At 41.0% G+C, this 23,095-nt stretch overlaps 1 protein-coding gene across 3 annotated transcripts in view; it reads left to right on the forward strand.

Moving 5' to 3' along the window:
* LOC123768068 (uncharacterized) overlaps positions 1-23,095 on the forward strand; it is a 132,323-nt gene that overhangs the window by 101,432 nt on the left and 7,796 nt on the right. For all 3 annotated transcript variants that reach the window (XM_069307074.1, XM_069307076.1, XM_069307075.1), the window contains exon 6: positions 1-23,095. This exon is cut by the window's right edge and continues 7,796 nt beyond it. In XM_069307074.1, the coding sequence (XP_069163175.1) occupies positions 1-150 (150 nt within the window). In that variant the 3' untranslated portion in view covers positions 151-23,095.

Raw genomic sequence — 23,095 nt, forward strand, 5'->3', positions numbered from 1 at the left:
ACCCTCTCGGTGGAATTCATTCACGATCCAGAAGGAAAGGATGCCATACAGGAATATATGAAAACAAAAGGATATTTTGTTCACTCAGAAGTTAGACACTACAACTGGTTAGCTAATGACTTCATATTTGTTAAAAAATCCATGCAATGATTAGTACAAAATATTGTAAGTTCAGCCTACAAATAACAAGAGGAAAGTTTTTATATACGGTGATTTTTTGTAAGATATTATTTTTTGCCTCTTTTGTAATACAAAATGTTTAAACAATTATGTGCCATGAATACACATAATGAGTGCGAACTACGAATATAATTTGTATAGCAGGCTTATGTTGGAAAGCGTGTGTGTGTATGTTATGCAAGAAAATTGATCAGGTCACGCTCGGCACACGTATGCTCACTACAATGTGTACTCACGCTATCTTAGGAGTTCTCAGTAAATTAATTCGTTTAGTCACAATTATTTATTAATAATCTCAAAAGATTTAAATCAACGTGTCCGTTACATTTTGTAATACCAGCTAGCAAGCGTCACACTGGATTTATGCATATTGCATGAAGTTGCAGTGATTGCAAACATTTGGAAGGGAATGTAATTTTATATGTCAAATATGTTGCAAGTTTTGCAACTCTCCATATTCACACACGTATAGAAATAAACACACCTTCATGTAAGGACACACGCTTCTGTGTATACACACCTCATGTAAGGACACACGCTTCTATGTATACACACCTCATGTAAGGACACATGCTTCTGTGTATACATTCACATGTAAGGACACATGCTTCTGTGTATACACACCTCATGTAAGGACACACGCTTCTATGTATACATTCACATGTAAGGACACATGCTTCTATGTATACAGACACATGAAAGGACATGGGTTTCTATGTAAACACACATCATGTAAGGACACATACTTCCATGTATACACACACATGTAAGGACACGTGCATGCATGTACACACATGCATGCAGAAATATCCACTTCAGAATCTCAAATATGTTTTGCAAACTGGCATTATATTAATTTTGTACTAGTTACCATGGCTCTCAATACAGTGCTTTTATTAATTAACATTTATAATTACCCATTACTAGTGTTTTGAAAGAAGGTGTTAGACTTTGTAATGAGAAGTGTACAGAATACTGATAGAGATGAAGAATAACACCATTATTGAGAGTAGCCTTTATTAACCACTGGATCGTGGTTAAACTCGATTTGTTGAAAACTGCGCGAGCTGAGAAACACCATTTTAATATTTCGTACCCAGTGAAAATGCGCACGCGGTTGGTTGGGTACGAAATGGACTCTTGGGACCTCCAGTGAGAGGCAGTCATCTTGGAAAAAATTCCAAGAATGCCCTAGTGCTGCTGGCTGGCTTAGTTTCGAGTGAGCAGCCATGGGTGGCGCACGCACCTCTGGCTCTCAAACACGTGTCCGACGCGGTGTTGAAAGATCGCTCTCTATTGGTGAAATTCAGGCCTTATTGTCTGAATAACATAAGGGTCATGATATTGCTGAAGCTAGGCACAATAAGGACCTAACGCCAGGGTCGGATGCAAGTAATACAGCACTGATGAGGATGATGCAGTGAGCGTATCCAGTAGTAGCTGAGCGCCATCCATGCTCACCCTGTTATCTCTAATTTTTATAAATGATACATTGATGAATCATTTTCTGGGTTCAGTGATGATGCATCTGATAAAAGTAGCATAGATGGACAGTGTTAGCGGCTTCCATGGTGGTGTTTTCCATCAATTTTTTCAAGAATAGCTGAATCTCTTCCAGGATACCTGAATCTCTTCTAGAATACCTGAATCTCTTCTAGAATACCTTAAAAAGCAATCTTTTCCTGTAATCTTCTCAAGACTACCTTACACTTCACAAGCTTGGCTACATACCACTTACAGGTACTAAAGCCGAGGGTATACATGAGTGCATTATTTCCAAGCACACAGAATGAAGAAACAGGAAGCGAAAATCTGTATGTACCTGGTGCATCGGGAGTGAAGTTGTGCTGTAGACCATGAAATGCTTCTTTGATTATCACTCATTCCTGAAGTACTGAGTGTTTAACAGTGTTTGACTGTATAAATTGAGTGAGAAACTGTACATATTGTAATTTTAGTGAATTTTGAACAAGTAATATTGCGACTAAACATTTATTGTGGACACATTACTGACGCATGTATCACAGTTCCATGGAACATTATGAACATTCTACTGTATAATAATTGTAAAGGACACATATATGCATTAGATACTATAACAAAACATCATTATGAAGTATTGAACATACATAGAAAAATTATTTGTAAATATATTTGTGGCAACTCATGAGGCTTGAATGGCCCACGCGATCGCTTCTGTGAGCTTCACGCATGGTCGACCAGCTCGTGATGACGTCACGCACCACTTGGTTGACGTCCCCACCGCCAAAGTAAATGGAATTTTATATTTTGTTTTTTACATGTACATGTCCAGGAAAGGGATTTTAACAATTTAGAAAGGAAAAAAATTTGGGAACACTTTATTTTTAGCGCATCACCAGATTATCCCAATAAATGCAGCATATCACAGAGGTTAAAGAGCTTTATCGAATCTAGCAGATGATTGATTGATGACGATTAAGCCACCCAAGAGGTGGCACGGGCATCAATAGCCTGTAAGGGGTAGATTTTTTGAGTGAATGTGATCTTTGGTCGTGATAGTAGAGATAAATTGTGCTAGTAGTCATATAGGGTGAAGACAGTGGAGCGAAGACGGGGTAGGAGAGTCATTTGTGAGGTGAAGTAATGCCTACGCTCGCGTATCTGAATTATATGGGTAGGATATCCCCCTTTCCTTGCCGGATAAGTCAGACATTTATTTAAGCACAATTCTTACAGGTGAAGTTCAAAAATGGCCATATTCCTAATGTTTTGTACCACAACCACCATGATTCTTATTTCCAAACTATAAATCAAAATATAATTTGAGAGAGAAACTTCAGCTTACCTTGTTGTAGTGTGTCTTCTTTTGTGATACTGCAGATCTTGAATTGTATAGTTCTTGAAAATTTATGTATCCTTATCTCAGGATATCCGAATTTCTGTTTGAATATGACAAAGTTTGGCAGAAAATTATCCGAACCCGATTTTGGCCAGATAACCCAAATATTCGGTTCAGTGCGCTTCGGACAACTGAGCTCATACAGTATTTCACAATTGTTGTTGTTCTAGCGGCAGTTTAGAATGTGGTAATGCTGATTTTGGAGGGCTTGATGGCTGCAGATTCTATTTGCTGTGTTTTAATATTGTTTTATTCATTAATGACGTGCTTAGCATCCCTAAAATTCCTGAGATCTCATTGCCAAGAGACAGTGAGACCTTACTGTGTTCCGATGCAAGTATTGTTAGCATTACATGTTAGACATACTGTATATGCTGGCATATAAGTCGACATTTGAACCCTAAAAAATCTTTCCCAAACCAGGGGTCGACTTGTCCGCTGAATATAGACTGGGAACCTTTATCACTGAGAGATAAAGAAGTGAAACACCCAGCCTAAGACTCCTTGTTACACCATTTGTCATAACTCTCCCAGCCCATCACAATTATTTTGATAATTTCACAAGTGAAATATACACACACACATGTATCCATGTATATACACACAAGTATGGTCACATGCATGCAGAAATATCCACTTTAGAATCTCAAATATGTTTTGCAAAGTGACATTATATTAATTTTGTACTAGTTACACCACGTGTAGTTATGTCAGGAGGGCCACACCACGTGTAGTCATGCCAGGAGGGCCACACCACGTGTAGTCATGCCAGGAGGGCCACACCACGTGTAGTCATGCCAGGAGGGCCACACCACGTGTAGTCATGCCAGGAGGGCCACACCACGTGTAGTCATGCCAGGAGGGCCACACCACGTGTAGTCATGCCAGGAGGGCCACACCACGTGTAGTCATGCCAGGAGGGCCACACCACGTGTAGTCATGCCAGGAGGGCCACACCACGTGTAGTCATGCCAGGAGGGCCACACCACGTGTAGTCATGCCAGGAGGGCCACACCACGTGTAGTCATGCCAGGAGGGCCACACCACGTGTAGTCATGCCAGGAGGGCCACACCATGTGTCGTCAAATTTTGCTCAAATGGAAATGTATTTCAGTTATTTAAAATGTACCACAATCTTCAGAATTACGATTGCTCCAGTATGACATCTTGCTAATAAAACAGGCAAATTACAGTGTAGATAATGCGATAATTGGCAGTAACATCTCTCAGTTGAATCATGGCCTGGAAGCATTCGACAAACTTCCGACCTATTCACTGCCCACCCGTGCTATCCCTACTGCAGGCTCAGTTCAGTATCATGGAATAGATTATCTGCTTCATATCAACAGTTACATAGATCAAATAATAACAAATAATAATAAAATAGTAAACACTTTATTAATATGAATAAGGATTACATAGTAAAGATGAATACCGTATTAATGGGTACAATAGTGGACCAGCCAGAGGCTTAGGGCCTGCACAGAAAGTTCTCCGAAAAAAAAAAATGGGTACAAAGGTCGATGGGTCGAGGCTAACTATGTTTGTCACTAGGCCTGACCAATCCTGTGCTGGACATGTATCTTCACTCACCTTCCCTGACAACAGCATCTTCTCCTATGACAACCACTGCCCCCACCTGCATCCTATGACAACCACTGCCCCCACCTGCATCCTATGACAACCACTGCCCCCACCTGCATCCTATGACAACCACTGCCCCCACCTGCATCCTATGACAACCACTGCCACCACCTGCCTCCCATGACAACCCATATGTAAATGATCTCCCAGAGGGTATAGAATTGTTTGCTGATGCAGAAATTATGAGGAGGATTAAGATGGAGGAAGATAGTAAGAGGCTACAAGATGATCTAAACAAACTGAATGAATGGTCCAACAAATGGCTACTAAAGTTCAACCCAAGTAAATTCAAAGTAATGAAACAAGGCAGTGGAAACAGGAGGGCAGACACAGGATACTGAATGGGAGATGAAGTACTTCATGAAACGGACAGAGAGAAAGATCTAGGAGTTGATATCACACCAAACTTATCTCCTGAAGCCCACATAAAAAGAATAACATCTGCGGTGTATGCAAAGCTGACTAACATCAGAACTGAATTCAGGAACCTGTGCAAGGAATCATTCCGAACCTTGTATACCACATATGTAAGACCAATTTTGGAGTATGCGGCCCCAGTATGGAGCCCATACCTGGTTAAGAACAAGACGAAGCTGGGAAAAGTTCAGAGGTATGCCACTAGGCTAGTCCCAGAACTAAGAGGCATGGGTTGTGAGGAAAGGCTGTGTGAAATACACCTCATGACATGGAAGACAGCAGAGTAAGGGGAGACATGATCACTCTCTACAAAATTCTCAGAGGAATTGACAGGGTAGATAAAGATAAACTGTTTAACATGGGTGGTATGCAAACAAGGGGACACAGATGGAAACTGAGAACCCAAATGAGCCACAGGGACATTAGATAGAACTTGTTCAGTGTCAGAGTAGTTAACAGGTGGAATGCATTAGGCAGTGATGTGGTGGAGGCTGACTCCATACACAGTTTATAATGTAGATATGATAGAGCCCAGTAGGCTCAGGAATCTGTACATCAGTTGATGACAGTTGAGAGGCGGACCAAAGAGCCAGAGCTCAACCCCCGCAAGCACAACTAGGCGAGTACTGCCACCACCTGCATTCCATAACAACCACTGACACCCCGTGCCTCCCATGACAACCACTGACACCACCGTGCCTCCCATGACAACCACTGACACCCCGTGCCTCCCATGACAACCACTGACACCCCGTGCCTCCCATGACAACCACTGACACCCCGTGCCTCCCACGACAACCACTGACACCACCTGCCTCCCATGACAACCACTGACACCCCGTGCCTCCCATGACAACCACTGACACCCCGTGCCTCCCATGACAACCACTGACACCCCGTGCCTCCCATGACAACCACTGACACCCCGTGCCTCCCATGACAACCACTGACACCACCTGCCTCCCATGACAACCACTGACACCACCTGCCTCCCATGACAACCACTGACACCACCTGCCTCCCATGACAACCACCGACACCACCTGCCTCCCATGACAACCACTGACACCACCTGCCTCCCATGACAACCACTGACACCACCTGCCTCCCATGACAACCACTGACACCCCGTGCCTCCCATGACAACCACTGACACCCCGTGCCTCCCATGACAACCACTGACACCACCTGCCTCCCTTGACAACCACTGACACCCCGTGCCTCCCATGACAACCACTGACACCACCTGCCTCCCTTGACAACCACTGACACCCCGTGCCTCCCATGACAACCACTGACACCACCTGCCTCCCTTGACAACCACTGACACCCCGTGCCTCCCCATGACAACCACTGACACCACCTGCCTCCCTTGACAACCACTGACACCACCTGCCTCCCATGACAACCACCGACACCACCTGCCTCCCTTGACAACCACCGACACCCCGTGCCTCCCATGACAACCACCGACACCACCTGCCTCCCTTGACAACCACTGACACCACCTGCCCCCCATGACAACCACCGACACCACCTGCCTCCCATGACAACCACCGACACCACCTGCCTCCCATGACAACCACCGACACCACCTGCCTCCCTTGACAACCACCGACACCACCTGCCTCCCTTGACAACCACTGACACCACCTGCCTCCCTTGACAACCACTGACACCACCTGCCTCCCATGACAACCACGGACACCACCTGCCTCCCTTGACAACCACTGACACCACCTGCCTCCCTTGACAACCACTGACACCACCTGCCTCCCATGACAACCACCGACACCACCTGCCTCCCATGACAACCACCGACACCACCTGCCTCCCTTGACAACCACTGACACCACCTGCCTCCCATGACAACCACCGACACCACCTGCCTCCCTTGACAACCACTGACACCACCTGCCTCCCATGACAACCACTGACACCACCTGCCTCCCTTGACACCACCTGCCTCCCTTGACAACAACTGACACCACCTGCCTCCCATGACAACCACTGACACCACCTGCCTCCCATGACAACCACTGACACCACCTGCCTCCCTTGACAACCACTGACACCACCTGCCTCCCATGACAACCACCGACACCACCTGCCTCCCATGACAACCACTGACACCACCTGCCTCCCATGACAACCACTGACACCACCTGCCTCCCATGACAACCACCGACACCACCTGCCTCCCTTGACAACCACTGACACCACCTGCCTCCCTTGACAACCACTGACACCACCTGCCTCCCTTGACAACCACTGACACCACCTGCCTTATACGGTAAATATTCGTTAAGCTTCTCTATATTTATGAGATACCGTAGTTTATTGCTTCCATACAGTGGGACAGGGGAGGGGGTGCTGCCTTATTTTGGGGGGTATTTTTATGTGGTAAATATATGCCTAAACCTGAATTACACCTCAAAATTTTTGGGGGTAGACCTATGTGCCGGATCGACTTGTATGTCGGCATACACGATACTTGTGTCTATAATCCTTGTATTTGAGCCTCTGGATGTTTCTCCAATGTGTACTTTGTCACAATTACTGCAAGTTGCTCTCTCATGAAGTGCAGATATGTGAAAGCTATTCCATTTGCACTCTTCCCTAATGTTATCTGAACTGAATATGAATATGGATACCCTGCATATTTTGTTGCCTTTGTTCACAAATCATCATGTTGTTGAATCTTTGCATCATACAGACTTGCACCCGAGTACAAAGGCCCCCTCTGCTTGCCCTGGTGCTGCCTCTCACAACACCTATCTGCTGTAATGTTCACATGCCCACTTCTACACGATAAAGAGAGAGAGAGAGAGAATGTGTGAGTGCATGCGTACATGTGTGTGTGTGTGTGTGTGTGTGTGTGTGATTACCTAAGTGTAGTTACAGGATGAGAGCTACGGTCGTGGTGTCCTGTCTTCCCAGTACTCTTTGTCATATAACACATTGAAACTACTGATGCTTTTGGTCTCCACCACCTTCTCACTTAACTTATTCCAACTGTCTACCACTCTGTTGTAAGTGGAAAAAAATTTGCAAGTTTGGAATTTCCATGAATGATATTGGAACTAAAGTTTTGTTGTGCCTTACAATACAATGGAAATGACGAACTGGCAACAATTCTTGGCAGCATTGGCTGCTTGTTTGCCTCCCAAAAAATTCTATATCTTGTTCAGGAAAAGAAAAATCTGCATCTATTATTCTTGAAAGAACAATTTAATTGATGTAAGGCAAGTATTAAGAATAAATTTTAATGTATATATAATTATGATTATGTATATGATGATATGTATATGCAGATGAGGAGTCACAGTAACGTGGCAGAAAAATGTTGACCAAATCAACTTGATAATGGTCCAGGACGGACTGAAACGTGGTAGTCTTTTCACTTTCTCGTGTGTGGTTAGGTCAACATGATGAGTATATTATAATGATTGTGGTTTTCAAGTAATGGTTCAACTGTAGGTTGCACCAAACTTTTTTCTTTTACATGAAATGTGTCCAAAAATCTCCTTGCATATTATAACTGGGTGAGCTTTGTTCTCGGGCAAATACAATGTGATAATCTTTCATTATTGGTGTCTAGAAATGGAAAATAATTGTCTCTTTCTATTTCTAGTTTTAACTATATGGCTGTTTATATTTAACCAATTGCAAATAAAATTACCCAAGTTGAAATGTCGTGGTGAATGATATTGAAGCCCTTTTGTTGTGCCTGACGAAGGGGAAGGGGGGGAGGGTGGGTGTAAGAGAGGGACCCTACTGGAAGTTATTCAACTAATATACTAGTTAGCATACCACTAGTTAGAGACCCGTTACCATGTAGAATTTTTGACCATAGAATTGTGGACCAACGTAAGAGTAATTGTAGTGACGCATACGTCAATCGAGTTGATAAAATCATTGCAAGGTAAAGGTAGGCTGATGTTGGAGGTAGGCAATTTTTTATTTAGTACTGTATGAGCAGGAACAGTGGCACAGTAAAAATATATAGAGAAGAGAGGGGGAAGGAAACTACAGTATTAAGATAAAGCACCATGCCAATACGACCATATAGCACTTGGAAGGGGTCAGGAAAAGATTTTGGGATGGGACCGGGGGGGGGGGGGGGCAGGGTAGGAATGGTGCCCAACCACTTGGACGGTCGGGAGAGAGAGAGATCATTTGTAAAGAGGATAAGAAAATATTGAAACATCTTAAAGTTGGAAACAACTTCTACATCTCATTTCCAAAAATCAGAGCTTTCTAGTTTTAAAACCCATAAACCTTACTTTCCCAAATCCTCATAAGCTTTCTCACAATTTACCAAAATCTTTGTACAAATTGTTGAGTAATATTAGTAATTAAGATCTTAGCAATTAACATCTTAAATACTGGAGATTTCTCATGCATAATTATGACTATTAAAGTGAAGAACAAGAAGTTGATGACCCTCCTTGTTGTTTACTAAGGCACCCACCTGAAAGACTTGATACTACTGAAAAAAGAAGCTTCTATCCTCCAACATTAACTTTCTTTATTGCAAAGATTTTGTTGACATTTGTTGTATTTATCAACAACAGTTCAACATAGTGGCTACCTATCTGCCTGGTGGCAGTTCCAAGGGATCAACATCGCCGTGGCCCAGTCTCTGACTAGGGCTGCTGGTTGGTCGTCTGGTCAAGCAGGCTGTTCGTCATGTCTGCTCACAGCCTGAAGTATGAATCACAGCCTGGTTGATCAGGTATTCTTTGAGATCTCCACTTAGTGCTGTGCTTGTGGCATAACACAAAGCAAAACCATTCTTCAGCATCATCCCCAGCACTATAAAATAACTTCGCTATGTTAACAATATTTTGATTATTACGCTCTTTAGACTTGATTATGTTTTGGCAACAAACTCAATCAAGTTGAATTTAGTATACAGTTTAAACTTTTAAATACAAAGTAATGGTGCCCCTTTCTTTTGTAGATACACTAGTATTGACAGATGGTGATATAAGTTATTATTATTAATTATAAGTTCAAAGTTTATTGAAAGCTTACTTTCAAAATGAACTCATTCATTTGAATTTCTTCTCAGCCCATCTAAGATTTATAGTCAACAGTTCCTTGGAGATTAGTGCCAATACATTACTTTTTTTTTTTTTTTTGCAGGGATATAATACCTTACTGATTCTTTCTTAACCCCCTGCTCACCTGTTTCATGTGACAATTCCTGGTGTTAGCTAATAATACATTATTAGCATTCAAAACATCAAAATAGTAACAAATTTGAATCATAATGAATGAAAAATTTGATTAAACATAAAAATATTGCTAAGTTCAAACGTTTTTCACAACCTGTCAAAAGAGATATGTTAGTTTGTGCAATACAGGAGTTAAACCATCATATACCATGAATAATTCATCAGGAATGCAGGAAGAGAGTAACAATAGATTATAATTTACCAGCAAAACAGAATCAGGTCAATGACTCGTTCTTTTAACAGAACAAATGGGAAAAAATCTCACGCCCAGTATGACATGCCTAATATGTACAGTAATGCCGATGTAGGAACAATGCACTAATATTCACAGCAATCATATCCTCATAGGATGCAGACCTAACCAGTGCATGATCACTGTCCCGTTTTGAGTACCGTTCGTTGCTCGCTTCCCCTTTCAGAACAGGAGAGATCTCTGAATTAGAGGGATTACTTATAGAAGGAAATGCAGAATAGAACCAGTGAAGAGTAGAGGTGCCATAGGCACAGTCAGAGAGCATTGTCAACATCAGGGGTCCACGGCTGTTTAATACCCTCCCAGCAAGCATTAGAAATATTGCCAGAACAAACTTGGATATCTTGAAGATACACTTATACAAGTTTTTGAAGTAAGTGCTAGACCAACCAGGCTGTAGTGCATATGGGGTCTGTGGGCCACTCCAAGCAACAGCCTGTTGGACCAAGTTATTACAAGTCAAGCCTGGCCTCGGCTTTGGGTAGTAGAAGAACTCTTGAAACAATTTCCAGGTATGCTCCAAATATGTGTCACTATGGCAAGTTTGTCCACATTATTTTATAATAACTAATTGTGACATATTATATTTAGGGTTGATAGATAAATATTCTCTCTAGTACTGTAAAACCAAGTTCTTTATCATGGAATAAGTTAACCTATCCCTCTGTTCAGTGGATATGTGTACAAAATATGAATATTTGAATATCAGAGAGTAAACAATTGGTTCTATTTATAAAATGGAAAATTTTATAATAAGTACTGTATAGAGAATGTGGTTGAAGAATTAATGAGAAAGGAACCTAATGTAATACTTGTTTGTGTGATGTCAAGGTTAGACATGCTATTCAGTACTAATAGGCTCGGTGAGACGTCATTTGGTACTTTGCAGTGGAGATGTTTGTTGTGCATTATTCCATGTGATGTTTTGAGGCCTAAGATGCTTGCCTTACATTTTCCTTTTCATTTTCCGTGAATCTATTTCCCATTTTCAACCTCTGAATATTATCCTTTACCTGCAATTTGTTGTTTATAAATTTATAGAATAGACCTGGTTCTGTTTTGCATTTGTCCACAATCCCTTTTTCAAAATTTCTTTCTGCCTCTCTCCTCACTGCTGTGTAGTTGTTTCTCGCATCTTTGTATCGCTGGTATGTTTGGGGGTTCGGCCTCTTCCTATATTGATTCCATTTTTATGTCTTTTGGTCTCTGGCCCTCTCGCAATTTCTGTCAAACCAATCCTGTTTCCTAGTTTTGCATCTCTGCTTTGGTATAAATTTTTTTGTGCCTTTATCATATGTTTCTCAAAAGTTGACATACATCTCATTTACTTCATGTCCTAACAGCTAGTCTTTCCAGTCAAATTCCTTAAAGAAATGTCTGAGTTCCCCATAATGACCTCTCCTGAAATCAAGCTTTTCAACTGCTTCAACCTCATTTTCTTCCAGATTATAACGCATTGCATACTTTATTTCCAAAAAGACATGGTCACTTTTACCCAAGGGAGGGAGGTACTGAATATCAAATATCTCTTCCTCTTTCCTGGTAAATATAAAATCCAGCATGGAGGGAACATCCCCTTCCCTCATCCTTGTAGCTTGTTTAACACATTAAAACATGAATGTTTCCAGGATGAGGTTTAAGAATCTACAAGTCCAAAAATCCTCTGTTGTAGCTTCACATGCCTCCCAGTCTATGGATTTCAAGTTGAAGTCGTCGACTACCAACAGCCGTGATCTATCTTTATGAGCTCTTGCTATAATTAATCTCATTATTGTTATAAGACCCTCTCGTTTATTATCTAGCTCCTCCTTTGTCCATGTGTTGCTTGGCGGTGGACTATATGCATTTATGATCATTAGTTTATTATCCTGATTGCATATCTCTAGTGCTATTATATCAACTTCTTGTAGATTGGCAATTATTATTTTGTTTACCTTTAGGTGTTCTTTCACCAGCACAGCAACGCCACCGTCTTTCCTAATTTTTCTGTCCCGTCTCCAAACCGAGTAGCCTCTTGGGAATATGGCCTCATGTAAAATATTGTCTATCTATAAAATAATTTTAATTTTTCCTAATTTCCTTTCTGTCTAATTTTTGTCTAACCTAATTTTTCTGTCCCGTCTCCAAACCGAGTAGCCTCTTGGGAATATGGCCTCATTTAAAATATCGTCTATCTATAAAATATCGTCTATATCTATAAAATATCGTTACGACCCTGGCACGTGAAAGTGTTAAGTTTTGTCTCCGTGAGTACAACAATGTCTGGTGTCTGCAGCTGTATTACATCACTTAACTCCAGTGTCTTTGATCTTACTCCATCTATGTTGGTGTATGCAATTTTCAAGAACTTGTTCCCCCTCTCCTTATTCTTCACTCCCCCCCTCTCTCTAATGATTTTGTTACTTTTCCTTTATGTACCACTTTACTGGTCTGCTTACCCCTATCACTTTGTAGAAAAAAGAATTGATTTCTTCTTCATTCCTGCTCTCGTTTAAACGTTTTGCCTCGGCAAGGTTCAGTTTCAGCTTCTCTCTGTCTTCTTTTGAAAGATCTCGTCTTAATGACCATACTTTCCCTGCCTCATCACTTTGTAATTTTTTATCATTCCTTAGTACTTCTTCTATCTGTTTGGCACCGTTTAGGGTGATCCTCAGAGGTCGATCTTTCCCTTTTACGTACTTTCCAATCCAACTGTAGTCGCAGACATTCTCTATGGTAGTAAGACCTTCCACGAGGCCAAAAATTTTATCTACTACGTTCTCTTCTTCTACAGCTCTTTCTGACCTAGATGTTATCTCCTTTTCTTTGCAGCCAAAAATTATCAGAGACTTACTTCGATCAACTGTATTTTGCACCAATTTAGGATTTGATGCCAGTTCCTTTCTCACTTACTGCCTAATGTTTGTTTTATCTTGGTTGCTGCAGTGTTTGGCTTCCTTTACTGCTTCTTCAATTTTTTCCTTCTCCTTGGCCACTTGGGCATAGGCGAGTTGCATATCTTTCTTGCACTGTTCTATTCCCTGTGTAACTTCCATCTGTACTGACGAAAGGCTTAAAAGGTTTTTCCTGTTGAATTTCCTTACCTAATCTATCGTAGTCATTTAAGTTTAAATTTGCTTTAACTTCTAACAAAAAAGAAGAGTTTTAAGAGAGCTTATTTTTTTTAAGAGTTTATTTTCCTCTTCCATGGCTTTGCAATTTGTTTCCAATTGATTCTTGTCCTTGCATAAGTCTTTCACTAACCTCTCTAGACCTAAAACCTTGCTACTCAAGTGCTCATTACTTTCTTTCAATTTGCTGATTATTTCTACATGATAGTTCACTATAATATCTAATTTTGCCAGTTTGTTGTGTAGACTGCTTATATCAATGCTTTCTTTATTAAAACCCCCAAAATCTAGCTCTGTTTTGTTTTCCTTCTTGCTGGTGGCCATCTTGAATGTTGTTGACTGCACTGTAAACACTAGGGTCACTTTTTCTCATCCAATTTTTTCACTTCACTTTGCACATTCGTGTTATCTCACCTATTTTTCCAAAGCACTACACTTCTATGTTCCTTGGAACACCACTCACTATCATCAACCTGTACTACAAAACTTAGGAATTGTGAAATATCCTGGAGCTCCTCTGATGCAGCTGCTGACACTAGGGGTGTCACCTTTTGAATGCACTGTGGCCCATTGTTCGCGTACCACCTGTATTCGTACGTGTAATTACCTAAGTGCAGTTACAGGATGAGAGCTACGCTCGTGGTGTCCCGTCTTCCCAGTACTCTTTGTCGTATAACACTTTGAAACTACTGACCTCCAGCACCTTCTCACCTAGTTTATTCGATCCGTCTACCAATTTGTTTGCAAAATTAAATTTTCTATTATTTTTCATCATCTCTGTTTTCTTAAACTTAATTTGTGTCCTCTTGTTCGTGAAGTTCCTGGTTTCAGAAATTCCTCTTTGTCAATTTGATCTATTCCTGTTAGTATTTTGTAAGTGGTGATCATATCACCTCTCTTCTATCTTCTAGTTTTGGCATGTTTAACTCCTTTAAGTCTCTCCTTGTAACTCATGTTTTTCAGTTCAGGAAGTCATTTTGTAGCATGCCGCTGCACCGTTTCTAGTTTATTTATGTGCTTCTTGAGATTTGGGCACCATACAACTTCTGCATTTTCCAATTTTGGTCTCACAAAAGTCATGAACAGTTTTTTTAGTATTTCACCATCCATATAATTAAAAGCAAGTCTGAAGCATAAAAAACAACACATATGCTCCTTTCACAATGTTCTTCATATGTTCCTCTGGCGACAGCTTAACAACCAAACCCACCCCTAGGTCTTGTTCTTTATTAGAATTCTGAAGTTCCTTTCCACATAATTTGTAAGTTGTGTGTGGTCTATTTCTTCAATTCCACATTTCAGAACATGGCATTTATTCACATTGAATTCCATTTGTTATTTGATGCTCCAAGCACATATTTTATATAGATCAATTTGAAAGGCATTACAATTGTCTGCATCTCCTATCTTTCCCAGTATCTTAGCATCATCTACAAACATGTTCATATAATTCTCTATTCCTTCTGGTAGATCGTTTATGCAGACGATGAATATTACTGGTGCAAGAACTGAACCCTGTGGTACTCCGCTAACGACACTCCTCCAGTCATATACATTGTTTCTGATTACTGCTCTCATCTGTCAGAACATTTTTCATTCATGTCAGAAGTGCCCCTGTCACCCCTCCAGTATGTCCCAGTTTCCAGAACAGCCTTTTGTGTGGGACTCTATCAAAATCCTTTTTTGGATCCAGATAGACACAGTCAACCCATCCATCTCTTTTTGTGTAGTATCTCTGTGGCTATGTCATTAAAGCTAAGTAGATTTGTTACACAGGATCAACCTGTTTGAAAATCATACCGTTTGTCTGTTATTAGGTCATTACTCTCTAGGTGTACAACCCGTTCAACCCTTTAACTATTTTTTCTAGTGTTTTGACTACCACGCTTGTTAATGATACAGGTCTATAATTTAGAGGTCCCTCTCGACTACCATTTTTATACATTGGCACTATGTTTGCCTTTTCCATATATCTGCTAAGATTCCTGTGCTCAACGATGTCTGGAATATTAATTGAAGTGGAATGCACATTCAGTTGCACATTCTCGCAGCACCCAAGGTGAAATTCCATCAGGTCCAACTGCTTTATTTCTTCCTAGCCCCTTCAGTAATTTTTCCACTTTGTTTTGAGATACCTCTATGTATTCTATGGCATGTTCTTGAATTGGAATTTAGTTCAGCTCTCTGAAATCCTCATTTCAGGATTCAGGATCAGAAAGCTTGCGCGTGTGTGTGTGTGTACTCAACTAGTTGTACTTGTACCTAGTTGTAAACTACTTGTGGGTGCTAGGAAGAAATAAAGCAGTTGTCTCGTACAGATGGAATGCACTAGGCAGTGATGTGGTGGTGGAGGCAGACTGCATACACAGTTTCAAATGTAGATATGATAGAGCCCAGTAGGCTCAGGAATCTGTACACCAGTTGATTGACAGTTGAGAGGCGGGACCAAAGAGCCAAAGCTCAACCCCCCTGCAAGCACAAAAAGGTGAGTACCTAGTTGTGCTTGTGGGGGTTGAGCTTTGGTTCTTTGGTCACCATGTATGTGTGTGTATGACCTGGGGAGTTGTTATCGCTCCAAACCTGTCCCCTGAAGCCCACATCTAGAGTATATCATCAGCGGCATAGGCTAGGTTGGCCAACATAAGAACTACCTTAGAAACTTGTGTAAGGAATCATTTAGAACCTTTTATACCACATTCATCAGACCAATCCATTAGTATGCAGCTTCAGGGTGGAGTTCATATCTAGTCAAGCGCAAGACTAAATTGAAGAAATTTCAAAGGTATGCCACCAGATTAGTACCCGAACTGAGGGGTATGAGCTACAAGGAGAGACTACGGAAACTGAACCTCATGTTGTTGGAAGAAAGATGAGTTAGGGGAAACATGATCACCACATTAACGATTCTCAGAGGAATTGATAAAGTAGATAAAGATGTTTTATTTAATACAGGAGGGTAGAAATAGGCTAAGCTATTCTATCCCTTTGAGATGTATTGTATTATCTCAATAAATGTTCTTGAACATGAAATTGGGACACAGGTGAAAACTGAGTACCCAAATGAGCCATCTTCTATCTTGAGGTTATCTTGAGATGATTTCGGGGCTTTAGTGTCCCCGCGGCCCGGTCCTCGACCAGGCCTCCACCCCCAGGAAGCAGCCCGTGACAGCTGACTAACTCCCAGGTACCTATTTACTGCTAGGTAACAGGGGCATTCAGGGTGAAAGAAACTTTGCCCATTTGTTTCTGCCTCGTGCGGGAATCGAACCCGCGCTACAGAATTACGAGCCCTGCGCGCTATCCACCAGGCTAAAAGGCCCCCCCCCCCTACGAGGCCATAGAGACATTAGAAAGAACTTTTTTGTGTGAGAGTAGTTAACAAATGGAATGCACTAGGCAATCAAATATAGGTATGATAAGAGTCCAGTAGGCTCAAGAATCTGTACACCAGTTGATTGTGGGTTAAGAGGCGGGACCAAAGAGCCGAGACTCAATTCCTGCAAGCACAATTAAGTGAGTACACACACACGCACACACACACAGGTGGTGGAGGCCAAAACCATCAGTATTTTCAAAGCATTTTATGACAGAGTACTGGGAAGATGGGACACCACGAGTGTAGCTCTCATCCTGTTACTACACTTAGGTAACTACTCAAGCTAATGCTTGATCCTACAGGCACAAATAGGTGAACACAAACACACACACACACACAATAAACAGTGTGTTCAAATGGAGGGTTGCAACTTGGAAAGGCTCTCTAAAAACTGACCAAAAGAGAGAATGTGTTCGTGCAACTACTGATAGCCAGATAAATTACATTTAAGCAAACGATGAGTCACAATAACGTGGCTGAAAATATGAAGACTAAACCACACACCAAAAGATGAGGAGACGACGATGTTTCGGTCCGTCCTGGACCGAAATGAAGAAAGAATCAAGTGGATTGTGGATCATGGTACAAGACGGACCGAAACGTGGTCGTCTCCTCATCTTCTGGTGTGTGGTTTAGTCTTCAATTACATTTAAGCTATGTTATAGATAGATGATGGTTGTTGGTTAGTTTTCTCTAATATTATAACATGATATTAATAGTACATACTGCGTATGAAGTAAAGATATAATTTTTTAAAACAAAATACAATTTGTCTGGCTTTTTCAGGTGTTATTTAATTTTACAGCTTTGCGAGAACATGATGGTTGCAGGTTAGTATGTAAAATTAGTGTACTTTTAGGATTAAGCTTTAGTTAATATATGTATTGTTTATGCACATTTCTTTTGTAAAATATATCTAGTACAGGAAAAATATAATTAATAGAATATATTTTGAAAAAGTGTAACAAGAAGCCTTATCTGAATGATCGTCTGATCTGAGTGTGTATTTATTTTTGACAATTATTACAGTTAATCATGATCACAATATTTGACTGTAGTGTATTGGTGAAAATTAAGGTGTTGTTTTGGCATTTACATTCATTTGAATTAATGCTCTCTTATAAACTTAGGCAGAATGTGAATTATTTTCACACAGTTGTTGTGCTTATTAGAAAGATGGGGCGAAGTGTGTTTTCAAGTTTGTGTTAATATATTATTTTGAGTACAATTGACATTATATGCTTAAGAAGCAGATATATTACATATTTTTCTAAATGTTTAATGAGTATTGCTTGGGTAGAGTTATATATGGCAGTCATTGTAAGATTTGATGTCTATTTTATATTTGTTATACTGTACTGTATTTGTATTTTTTAAATTTTATTAGGATTTCTTAAGTAGCACATTCCATAAATCACTATGTACAGTCAGCCACTTGCTTTCTGACCCCCTCGGGCCTGAGACTTAATGGATAACCTTTTGTGTTCTGATAAGTGGTTCGTCATTCTCAAAACCTAGGGGGAAAAATTGACACTTTTGTTCCAAAAATTTGAAAGTGTTTTGTTTGTACTCACCGATATGAGAAGTTCTGATCTGCTTGTAATCTTGAAGATTGTAGTTGATGGATTATTATTATTTAGATAGAAAAGGTGGTGGTGGATGATAATAGAGTTGGGTTGACTGAAATGGAGATTAATGGTGATGAGGTAACCTCAGCAGACTACCTTTCACCATGTACTCTAATGTACTTAGTGCCATGGCAGAGTTCAAAGCTAATGAGCCATCCATTAGTGTATGAACACTGTTCAAGTGGCACTGAGTGCAGTCACTGGACAAACTAGTTCCATCTTTATTGCACATTTTTATTCAGACTGCTGCCTGCCCCACCAGTTATCCAAACTTTTTTATTCAAACCCACCCAAATTGGGTAACAGGTATTTTCGGAAAAAAAAGGCGTTTGTAAAGCTCGTGGCTGACTATAATTTTGTATGCATATTTAATTTGGATGCAGGAAACACGTATAGTATAGGAGAGATAAAGCTTAAATATTAATAGTACACAGATATCTGGTTAGATTGACCAGTTTCTGCATATTTCCATGAGGTTATTACCATCTGTATTTTAATTGATATAATGCAAATTCCAGCAAAAAATACAAGATGGTGTCATGAATCTGATATGGTTTGTGGTCAAAACCAATGAAGCAAACATGAATAAATTTATACTTTATTGACATTTAAAGGTTATAATTTGATGGTACATTGCTTAAATTATTTTTCAGGTTCAGTAATAAGCTTCTTCATCTTGGAAGACCATCTTAATTTTCTAATAAAATCCTAAAAATTTCTGCAGTTCAAACTGAGAAATGATGTTGGATGCATCCACAAGTAAAATTATGTTCAGTTGAATAGTATTTTACGTGTTAGGTGGCGGTGATAATTTTTTAAGGTAATCTATGTACAAGAAATCCTTAATGAAAATAATTATGTTCTCTATGATTATGAAAGTTTTTGTTGTTGTTTTGGACCTGGGGTGCTTCAAGATTATGACTGATATGTAAAACAAATGGTAGTCTGCTTAACAGCTGTCCAGCTCTGATAACATTGAGATTATGGAGAGTAGAGTGGCACTTTCAAAATCCAGATCGTATGTTCTGGACCTGATCCAGAGTTGCCAAACAGCTCTTTTATTACTAATTTATATTTATAATATTGCAAGTGATACATTGTATGTTTATTCTTATTTACTCATAATTATACACAAAGAAAAAAATTAATTTGCTTACTTGTTTATAACAGAGGTTGGTCTCGATAACACAGAGGCAATAAAATGCAGGAACATGCTTAGTACCATGTAATGTTGACTGTTGAACTTCTGCAGTTTCCCCTGAACTGGCCTTGAAGTCCTCAGTGGCCCCATGGCTAAGGCCAATCTCTCAGTTGTGTACTGTAACAGTTCCCTACCTACAGCCATCTCCAGGCTACTGTGCTGCCTAAATCATTGCTAAATGCCAGCGTCCAAATCTTCATGCTTACGTTTCAATGGTTTTTGCCACTTCTCTTTTCACCACTACTCAACAATTTATTAACAAACTATGTGATCTGCTATATTTTTGTGTCAGAAAAAAGCACAGGTAGCAATTCCATACTCCTCTGCCATTCACTTTCTTGCTTAGTCACAATCATGTTTCTCTAATAACTCTATTTTTTTCTCTCAATTGTATTACTCTTGGACCCCACCTTTCTAACCAATCTAATTTGTCTATTATATCTAGTACATATATTTCTCTCACGCGTGCACACGCGTGCGCGGCACACACATACACACATTCCCAGGCAGCAGCTCGTAGCAGCTGTCTAACTCCCAGGTACCTATTTTACTGCTAGGTGAACAAGAGCTTCAGGGTGAATGAAACTCTGCCCATTTATTTCCGCCTCCGCCGGGGATTGAACCCAGACCCTTAGGACTACTACCCCAGAGTGCTGTCTACTCAGCCTCAAGGGGCCCCATGTGTGTGTGTGTGTGTGTGTGTCTTTTTCCAAGAGCAGGACAACTAGGAAATTTCACCTAATATTCAACTATAAGTGGGAGATGAGAGTATTGGCACATGAGTTGATTTATCCTCTTCATGAGATGTAGTTGGTCGTGGTGAGGCACTGTTGTAACCACATCTTACTACTGTATTTCCTCCAGATGCTCCAGCATTTTCATGGTACTGGCCAAATATTAGTTTAGTATGCTGAAAATAGTTTGTTAAATTGAGAATTTAAATTGATCACTTGTTTTATTGTATGTTGAAGGGTGTTACACTGTATAGGGTGAAGGGTGAAGTTACGTAAGGGTGGCATACAGCTATATAATAAAGAAAATTTTTATTTTTACTGATCTAGCCTATAATACTGCTAGTTCTTCCCATCAATTGTGACCTAGGCTTATCTCTTAGAACCATACTATGAAGCAGTAGGTATCCTTGGGTTATTTATTTGTTTGCTAAATGAGGTTAACCCATGAACACTTAATGACATGATACTCAGCTCTTTACTGCTTTAATTGCAGCATTCTACACATGGCCATCATTTCCAGATTGAATGTTCTCATTTTCAGAATGATTAGAAATTTTGTCACGCTTTCCTTATAAGCTACACGTCTTGATAAATCCTTTTTGAGAGTTCATCTCTTGAATCATAGGCTCCTAGTTTTTCTCCACCCACATTGTCATCCTGAACGATTTCTATAAACAATCTTCTGTAACATAGATGGTGCTGTACAGCCATGCTAGCTTAGCATTTTCTTTTGCACTTAATTACTTTTTGAACTCACTCTCTACCTTCTGTATTTATGGGGCCACCGATCATGGCTTCAAGTTCTCTATTTCTAAGACTTGTGCCATGACTTTTACGCGGAAACGGGTTGTTCTTCGTCCCTCTTTGTCACTTTATGGTCATCCCCTTGAATACAAAGATTCCGCGAAGCTTTTGGGGTTATTCCTTGACACTCGTTTGTCTTGGTCTCCCCATATCTCTTACCTCCGTGTTGAGTGCTCTAAAGCCCTTACCCTCCTTCGGGTCTTGTCCCATACTTCTTGGGGGGCAGATAGGCGCACTCTCCTTGCTTTACATTCCTCTCTCGTCCTGTCTAAGCTCGATTATGGTTGCCCTGCTTACTCGTCTGCTTCTCCTTCTACTCTTCGCCATCTTGATGCTTTGCACCATACTGGGTTGCGCCTCAGTTCTGGTGCCTTTCGTTCGACTCCCGTTCTTAGCTTGTATGTTGACACTGGCTTCCTGTCTCTCCAGGACCGCCGTGATCACTACTGTCTTCGCTATCTTGCGCGGTCCTTACAACATCCTTCCTCTCACCTCTGTCGTGCTTTAACTTTTACCCCCTCCTGCGGTTCCTGTTCCTCTTCACCACCTCCCTCTTTCTGTCCGGTTATCTCGCCTCCAGGATTCTCTTTCCATTCGTATTTCTAATGTTTCTCCTCGTGTTGTTCCTTCTTTGCCCCCATGGAGAGTCCCTCTTCCACGGTTTTGTACTTCCTTGACCTGTATCACTAAAGCTTTTACCCCTCCTACGGTTCTAAAACGCCTTTTCCTTGAGCACTTTTCTCCTCACTCCCGCTCCGTTTCTGTCTTCACCGATGGGTCTAAGTCGGCGAACGGTGTTGGCTACTCTGTTGTTTTTCCTGATCGCACTTATATGTGTCGCTTACCTCCGGAGACTAGCATCTTTACAGCAGAACTTTATGCTATTCTCTATGCTCTTCGTCTCCTGCTTTCTCGTTGTCAGTCTTCCTTTGTAGTTGTTGTTGACTCTTGTAGTGCCCTCATGGCTCTCGGGTCCTTTAATCCGATTCATCCAGTAGTTGTCGAAATCCAGCATTGGCTGTTTCTTGTTCACAGTAAATTTAAGTCGGTTGAGTTTTGTTGGGTTCCCAGCCATATTGGTGTGTCTTTAAATGAGCGTGCGGATGCTGCCGCCAAGGAAGCTGTCCGCTCATGTCCCATCTCTCGTAAAGGCATTCCGTATTCCGACTTTTACCCGGTTATCTATTCCGCAGTCCTTACCCGTTGGCAGGCTTCTTGGTTGTCTGTTACTGGTAACAAGCTACGTACTCTTAAATGTTGTGTTTCCTCGTAGCCGTCCTCCTTCCACCATAACCGGCGGTGGGAAACAGCTCTGGCGAGGTTGCGTATTGGCCATACTCGCTTAACCCATGATCACTTGATGGAGCACCGCCCTGCTCCTTATTGTCCTAGTTGCATTGTCCCTCTTACGGTCGTGCATGTCCTTCTTGAATGTCCTGACTTCCAGGACGAGCGTGTGTCTTGCTTTCCGACCACCCCTCGCGGTCACCTGTCCCTCAATAGAATTCTTAGTGACTCGGATACTTTTGATATCGTTCGCCTTATGCGTTTTTGTTCTCGTATTGGCATCCTTGATGATATTCGGCGCCCTCTGATTATTTTGCGCATTTGATGGTGCTACATA

Source organism: Procambarus clarkii, chromosome 59, assembly GCF_040958095.1.
Source record: "Procambarus clarkii isolate CNS0578487 chromosome 59, FALCON_Pclarkii_2.0, whole genome shotgun sequence".
Classification (NCBI taxonomy): Eukaryota; Metazoa; Arthropoda; class Malacostraca; order Decapoda; family Cambaridae; genus Procambarus; species Procambarus clarkii.